General features: G+C 51.2%; 1 protein-coding gene across 1 annotated transcript; it reads right to left on the bottom strand.

The window, feature by feature from the left end:
* Positions 1–5,514: 5,514 nt before the first annotated feature.
* On the bottom strand, positions 5,515–7,420 carry LOC106113211 (uncharacterized). The gene is made up of 2 exons (XM_013305976.1): positions 6,578–7,420; positions 5,515–6,471 (listed from the first exon to the last, which is right to left on the bottom strand). Exons 1-2 carry the CDS (start codon positions 7,418–7,420, stop codon positions 5,515–5,517), a joined length of 1,800 nt encoding a protein of 599 aa, XP_013161430.1.
* Positions 7,421–8,220: the final 800 nt, after the last annotated feature.

Raw genomic sequence — 8,220 nt, 5'->3', positions numbered from 1 at the left:
CCACGCCGCGCTCTGATCGCGCCCACGCCCACGACCACGCACCACCCGCGCCCCATCCGCATCCGCCTTACACACAATTATCATTGAAATTATAAGATGGAGGTCGCGAGCCGCCTCGCCTCTCTCCTCGACGTTGTTCACTCGCAAACGATTATTTATATTTATAGTATTGTCAACAGATTAGACAGACATCGGCCGACAGGTGCCTTCTTCTTAGTTAAGATGATGCCTGCCTTCGGGCTGAATAAATTTTCCTATTGTGTTCCCACTTTGTTTTATTACCCCTTACCTGCAGTGCGGTGCAACGTGAAGTGATTGTGTGGAAGAGGTCGGGGGATCTCTAGTAGACAAGTCGACGAGGAGGATATCTTATAAGTGATACCAACATTATACAGAACCTATTCGAAAATAAAATAAGAAAGTAGAGGACTTGTACACGAACTCAAAAAGCCCGCGACCCGTATAGATGAAACAAATAAGAAGGAGGTGGGTTGGATTAGTCGTTTAATTAGCGTTAAGCGCAATCATAACACAACAGTAAAACAAAACGCTTGCGTGCATTTAAATAGCGCGGCGCCATCTAGTCCTTTTAGAACGAAAGTTATATTTTTATCAGAATAAGAATAAATTTATTTCACAAAAACACGTTAGAATAATATACAGTGAAGTATGTTGCAGACCCCGAACTAGGCTGAGCCTGTATCTCGGGGTCTAGGAGTGCACTAGCCATAAACAACAATCAATCAACATTATACTTTTTATTTGCGCGTGAACAGGACCATCTATGTATCTGCTGAACATTAAAAAAAAATTATTAAGTATATTAATGTTAAACTTAGTACCCTAGTAATATAAATGCGAATCTTAGGATGAATGGGTGGGCATAATTATAAAACAGAGGGGAAGTAAAATGCCGGTCAAATTGGAATGATGTTGAAATTTCTTAGGTTTTACTGCCATCTATCGGCTTACCCTAAAAAATAGTGTTTAGATTATGAATTTGCCGTAGCAGAGGGCATTGAATGAAATACAAAACAAATATTATTTGACAACGTCAAACTATGATTTAGTTATAATTGCGAGAGACGGTTAATAATATATCGAGTTGAGCCTTGCCCTCTTCCGTCTAGTGCCGTTACGCTGCAGTAATCATTTATCTTGAAAAAAAACAATTATATTTGTGTGGTGTAGTGATACGATAATTTTTTTTTTTTTAACTGCCTGGGCACAGTGCTCCTAATATCTAACTTAATACTATACCTAATTCTATGCATACGTATATACTACTTATTCTATATAACATAATTAATATAATTTGGAATTTAACTATTTATTCTAAACGTCATTAGTGAAGTGTAAACAGTGAAAAGACAAAACAAAGTGACATAGTGGTAGGTAGGTTTTTTTTTTGTTAACGCGGGGAATGCGTTTATGCACTTCGCCGTCCGTGCTGCGGGGGCAGCAGGGCACACTGAGGAGTATTCGTCACACTTCCCGGCTGTGACTGGCTGTCGCCTCTGCTGATGTTATTACCTCACGCGCGCAGGAAACCAGCGTATCCTCACTTGTCTTAGAGCGACGGGCTTCCCCTTAGCCCGCCACTCGAGTTTTGGTTAAGGTGGGTGAGTTCGGGCGAAAGCCCTCCTTCTACCCCCTCTTCGGCGGCTTCGTACAGCGTCTCGGCTGAGCGCCTCCCTGTTTCTTTCCGCGTCCTCTTTTTGGCCGATGACCTCCTCGCAGAAGCTCTGCACGGCACACCATGCGTCGTGGGAATCCACCATGGTCTTAACTATGGCCGGCAGAGAAAGGTCAGCGCCAACTGCAGCCACCAGGTCCCGTTGTTGAACCGCCCAGGCCGGGCACTCCGCCAGTGTATGTTCGGCCGTATCATTCGGGCAGACCCCGCAGTGGTGGCATTCCGAAGACGGCTCCCTCCCGATCCGACGCAGATAACTGCCGAAGCAGCCATGCCCCGACAGCACCTGCGCCAGACGGAAGGTTACCGTCCCATGCGCCCTTCCGACCCACCTCGCCAAAATTGGACCGATCGCCTCGGTAGTCCTCTTTCCGAAGCTCGACTGGCGAAGGCGGCATTGCCAGCTAAACAGGGCAGCCTCCTGCCGTTCCCTCCTAAATCTTTCGACTTCCGCTCGTGGCGGTGGAACCCCGTCAATGAGCGCCTTCCGCTCGCGCCACGCGTGGACCGCCGCGAGCACGTTCGCCTCAAGGACCAAGGGCAGGGAACCCGCCAGGGCGCAGGCCGCCTCAAAGGAGACGGACCGGTATCCCCGGATCATCCTGATGGCCAAGGATCTTTGGGGCCGATGCAGGATGTCCACCGTTCTCCGATTGAGGGCGCCACTCCATATTGGAGCGCCGTACAGCGCAATCGAGCCGACTACCCCAAGAAACAGACGCCGACACAAAGCCTTCGGGCCACCGACGTTCGACAATAAACTGCCGAGGGCCGCGGCTGTTCGTAGGAGCCTGGGTCCCAACCTGCGAAAGTGGCCCTCGAAGGTCCACCTACCATCGAGCGTGAGGCCCAAGTACCTCATCTGAGGCCCGATTGGTATTTCTACCCCGCCGATCGTAATACGCATACCCTCCGGAGGCCTTCTTCGAGGGCCGTGGAAGATTATGGCTTCCGACTTATTGAGGGAGACCTCAAGTCCAAGAGCCCTAACCCTCGCAACGACCTGCGCTACCCCCGCCGTCCCACGGATCGCGCACTCCCGGGGAAGGACCGCGCGCCGTTATCAGGGTGTCGTCAGCGTAGCAGGTGATGTCAACCCCTCCCACGAGAGAGCCCCGCAGGACCCAGTCGTATCCCACGTTCCACAACACCGGTTCGACTCCTATAGCACACAGACCTCCCCGATAGGTAGTCCGACACAACGCGAAACAGGTAATCCGGCACTCGGTGATACCGGAGGGCCTCGGCATTGCAGCTCCAGGGGATTTTTTTTTTTTTTATTCGGAACAACTAACGACTACATAATGTATATACATCAAAATAATACATAACAAAGACTTAGTAATTATGTACCCAACACCGTTGTTCACAATTATACACAAATAGAAAAAAAGAAAGGAAAGAAAGCAGTAATAAAACTATTCGTACAGTTAAACTAAACAAATCAGGTCACAAAGACAAAGCACGCGCGAGACTTCTCCTGAATGATGCAGATGACGTGGAGAACAAATCTATATCAATAAGCAGATCATTGTATAGTCTCATCACCCTCCATAAGGGGGCGCGCTCACCAGCATGCGTCTTACATCGTTTTAGCGCGAACAGAACACTATTACGAGTGCTTCGAAAATAACATGTTCTGCCAGGCACATGCAATTTTATTTGTCTAATTAATTCTATGCAATTAAATTTATGGTTTAGGATGTTGTGCAGCAATATAACATCCAAGACATTACGTCTCATGTCAAGCGTAAGAAAATCATATTTTAGCAACAATGAACTGTATGAGGACTTCGAACGAAAACAACGATAATGCATAGACCGTAGAAACTTGCGCTGTACTGCTTCAATTTGCTTTTTACTGTTTAAATAAAAAGGGTTCCAGATAGGTGTAGCATACTCTAATTGAGAGCGTATAAGGGACTTATAGAGAAGAAGGTAGGACAAAGGTCGCTTGAAGGGGATAGAGGTGCGCATTAAAAGACCATGTAACTTAAACGCCTTTCCGATTATATAATCTACATGGGCATGGTAATTGAGCTTACAGTCCATATAAATACCGAGATCTCTTATTACTGACACTTTTTCTAAGAGCGTATTAGATAACGAATAAGTGAAACCAATGTTTTTACTTTTTTTTTGTATAAGATATAAATTTAAATGTAGTTTGTTGTTTTCACAATACACTGTTAAACGATTTAGGTCTTCTTGCATTTTCACACAGTCAATATCGGAAGTAATAGCACTATAGACTTTAAGGTCGTCAGCATATAATTGGAAGTGCGAGTGTTTAAAACATTTATCAATATCATTTATATAAATAACAAAAAGCAAGGGGCCTAATATGGAGCCTTGACTTACGCCTGAAGTTACTTTAATAACTTCAGAAGTAAAGCCATTAATACAAACTTGTTGCGACCTGTTCTTCACATAAGATGAAAACCATCTAAGCAAGTTGCCTCTAATTCCGTTAAATGCGAGTTTTTGCAGTAATATGTCTTGGTCCAGCTTGTCGAAAGCCTTACAAAAATCTGTGTATACAGCATCTACTTGTACACGCTGGTCCATTGATTCAAAAAGAAAATTAGTGAAAATTACCAGGTTACTTGTTGTAGAACGTTTTTTAACGAAACCGTGTTGTTGTTCAATAATGATGTTATGAAAACAGGGATAAATATAATTATGGATCAATCGCTCAAATACTTTCGCCAAGGTGGACAGCAGTGATATTGGTCGATAGTTGGAGACAATGTTCTCGTTGCCGCTTTTGTATACGGGAGTCACATTTGCTAATTTCCACACATTTGGCACAGTACCTTCTTGCAAGCTTTTATTATACAAGATGTGTAACGGAGTGGATATGGATTCAGCAGTGTGCTTCAAGAAAAATGGAGGTATGCCATCAGGACCGGCTCCTTTCGAAATGTCTAATGACTTCAGTGCTACAATAATGCAGTCCTTAGAGATGTTATAGTCAGATAGTACAGTGTTACATATGTCGTTAAATGGTGAGGACTCCGTATCGAGAATCTTATCGCTTTGTTCATATGATGGGATGGTATTAAAGGCGTTCGCGATGTCAATAGACACCGCGAGAACGACCTCTCCCTGGGCTACGGCCTCCTCTGCTATCCTTTTCACCCTCTGGATTGCGTGAATCGTGGACCTACCCGGCCTGAAGCCATATTGCCTCTCGTCGAGGTCTGGTCCGACTGCCCTCAGGTGCGTGGTGAGGCGGTTGGCGACGACACGCTCGAAGACCTTCGCCAACTCGTCCAATAGGACGATGGGCCTAAACGCCACCGCGGAGTCGACCGGTCTCCCTTCCTTCCCGATGAGGACTAGGGCGCCGTCCTTCCATTTCCTCGAGAAACGCCCTTGCGTGAGACAGTTACTCATCAGTTTGCTGACCCGATCCTCATAAAACTCGGCCGCCAATGCCCAAGCGCTGCCCGGTATGCCGTCCGGCCCAGGAGCCTTCCTCTTAGCTCGCAACTTGGCCATGGCGACCCCGAGCTCAGCAGGGGAGACATGTGGAGCGGCCTCGTCATCCACCGGGAGATCCTGCCTCGGCGCCCTGAAAGGCGGGGTGTGAGCCTCCCTGTGCGGGAATAGGGAGGAGACGACTTCCTGTACCAGCTGCGGCGGCAAACTCTGCGTGAGCGGCTGAGCCTGCTTCCGGAGCTTGCCTCGAACCATAAGATAGGGCCGGCCCCACGGGTCTAGGTCCAATGACTCGACCATTTCCGCGCGTGCCCTATCCTTAGCTTCCCGTATCGCTCGGCTCAGCACGCTTTTGGCAGCTTTGTAGCAGGCGTTCAGGCCTCCTCGACCACTTCATCCCTGTGCCTCCTTCGACGATGACGTTGGACCTGACGCCTAGCTCTAACACACGCGCTGCGTAACGAGGCTATCTCGGCAGTCCACCAGTAGACCTCCCTTTTCTGCGGTCTGGGGCCTTGCCGGGGAATCGATGCGCTACACACCCGGGACATCGATGCGCATATTTCTTCGGCCCTTTCATCTATGCCCAGGGAGGTGTCCGCGGGAGACCAGGTTTCAACCAGGGCGGCTTCTATCAGCAGGTCTCTGTTAAGACGCCTCACTACCCACCATGGAGTATCCCGGTGAGGCGACTGCGCCCCCTGATGGACTGGAGCCAAATACGAGTCCGATATCTGGAAACGGATGTACAGGTGGTCGGAGAGTATCTCCACACCTTCCACAACCTCCCACCCGTACACCCGTCTCGCCGTCGCTGGGCAGGCGAACGAAATATCCACCACGGAGTTGCCCTGTGGCCGAACACAGGTGGGCTTTGAGCCTCGGTTGAGGACGGTGAGTCCCGTAGTCAGGGCCCATTCCTCCAGTACTGCGCCCCGAGGGTTTGTGACTACGTCACCCCAGGCGGAGCTCTTCGCATTGAAGTCACCCATCACCACCACATAACGGGGACCTCTGCGAACGAGCGCTCCAACCTGGTCGAGTAGAGATTCGAAATCTACGAGGCTCCAACTCGGGGCGCAGTAGACGCCGACGACTAGGGTTCCTGCTACCGTTGCGCTAACGTAGCCACGGCCCCTTCGAACCCCACCAAAAGACGGAGAACTCGGGGACCGGGGCACAAAAAGCGCGACCACCTCGTCCTTATCGCTCAACCAGTCGTCTCTATCGGGAACAAAATAAGGCTCCGACACTACCGCTATTTGTACCGACCACTCGGCCACGCTCTGGACGAGCAGGTCTTGGGCCCGCGCACAGTGATTAAGGTTGGCCTGCAGAAGTCGAAGGGCCATGATTAATTGCAGGATCATCCATCTCCATTGACTCCTCGCGTGCCGGCTGGTGTGGTGGTAGTGGTGGCCGTATGCCTCGGGAGACTTTGGGCGCTGGAGCCGAGCAGCCCTTGCCGCCTAGCCTGTGGTCCGCGGGTCTTTTTGCAGCTGCGCAGATGGTGCAGTGCGGTCTAGCCGTGCAGTCTCTAAATTTGTGACCGTCGACCCCGCACCGGAAGCACTGGTTACTTCTGTCCACCTCTGCGGTGCACTGTACCCTCACGTGACCCTTTTGAAGGCACCGGTACCAACGTAGCGGGCGAGGTTCGAGCAGCCTGACTGATGCCGAGGCCCACGACATCACCAGGCGACCCGCTGCGGCAACCCGCTTGGCCGTCGCTACCGGGCACTCAATCCACGCATGGTACACTCCAAACCGGTCCCGAACCAATCCCGTGCAGCGGAGACTTTCTTTAACACAGCCCCCGGCTCCTGCTACAGCGATCAAAACCTCCTCCACCGTCGCCGAGTCGTCGAAACCAGAGACCTTGATCTCCGTGGTTTTGGCTGGCCTGGTGATGCGTACCAGCGATCCATCGAAGATTTGGGACAACCTTGCCGCTAATGCGTCAGCCTGGGGCCCATTTTCCTCGCCAATCACCTCGAAGCGCCTAGCTCCCGTGGCGCAAATCCGGAAGCGCACCCCGGTGGTGATGCCGACATCTTGGAGCCTGATCTTGGACTTGGCCTCGGCTATCACGGAGTCGTATGTTAGACCCTTGGCGGTGCCCTCCGGCGTGATAGTCACCACCACCGCGGCGGATCTCGGCTCTCGGATCGTGTGCGTCCTGGGCGCTCTCCTCCTCTCGGCATTGGCGTCGGTCCGACCTCGGTTCGCCTTTTTCTTTCCCCCCCTTTGCCCTCTCCTCACGACCTCGCTCCAAGGCATCTCAGTGGGCCGCTGCTGCCCTCTGGGTTCCACCGTCGCGTCCTGAGGGACCGCTGAAGGCTCCGCCGTCCCGCCCACTGCGGGCCTGCTCAGGACTTGGCCCGCGGCCTTGGTCAGAGCTTGTCCTCTCTTTTCCGGACCAACGGCTTTCGGTGCGCGACGGCCCGCCGGCTCAGGCCTGCTATCCGCCGCGAGCGGGGGGCGGATACATTTTTTTTTTTATTTTTTCTGGGAGGATCCTATCCTCCAGCGCCTCAAACCTCGCGTTGACCATTGTGCCCACCTGGCACAGAATGGTCCGGGCGAGCTCCTCGTTATCATTGCGCGGCGCGGGTTCCGGTCTCTGATGTTGCGCGAGGAGGCACTGTTTCATTTCAGCGACCTCTTTGCGCAGCTGCGCAACCTCTGCTTGGAGGCGGGAATTGGCCGCCTGCAACCCCCGGGTCTCTTCCGTGGTGCACCTATTCTTCAGCGCCTTGGTGGTTTTGATTATTCCTTCGGCGGCGTCCCTTAGGGCCCTCACGTAACCTCCTTTGAGGTTTTTGGATGTGGAAGCCACCTTTTTGATGACTTCCACATTGTCCTCTATGATTTTACTGAGGGTGCCGGCCGCCTGGAAGTCCTCTTCCTCCTCCTCGTCGGATACCATCCTCAGCATCGGGTTGGCACGAGCTTGGGCCTTTGCTGCAAGCGAAGCGGCAACCACCTCTGCCTCTTCGCGAGACTGTCCCTCATCGCTTTGCTCGGCCTCGATATATAGATGCTTGGCCTTTTTTTTTTTTTTTTTTTTTTTTTTTTTT

Source organism: Papilio xuthus, unplaced genomic scaffold (genome assembly GCF_000836235.2).
Source record: "Papilio xuthus unplaced genomic scaffold, Pxut_1.1 DF829991.1, whole genome shotgun sequence".
In the NCBI taxonomy this organism is placed as follows: domain Eukaryota; kingdom Metazoa; phylum Arthropoda; class Insecta; order Lepidoptera; family Papilionidae; genus Papilio; species Papilio xuthus.
Note: the sequence above shows the minus strand (reverse complement) of the source record. Positions and strands in the feature narration are given on the sequence as shown.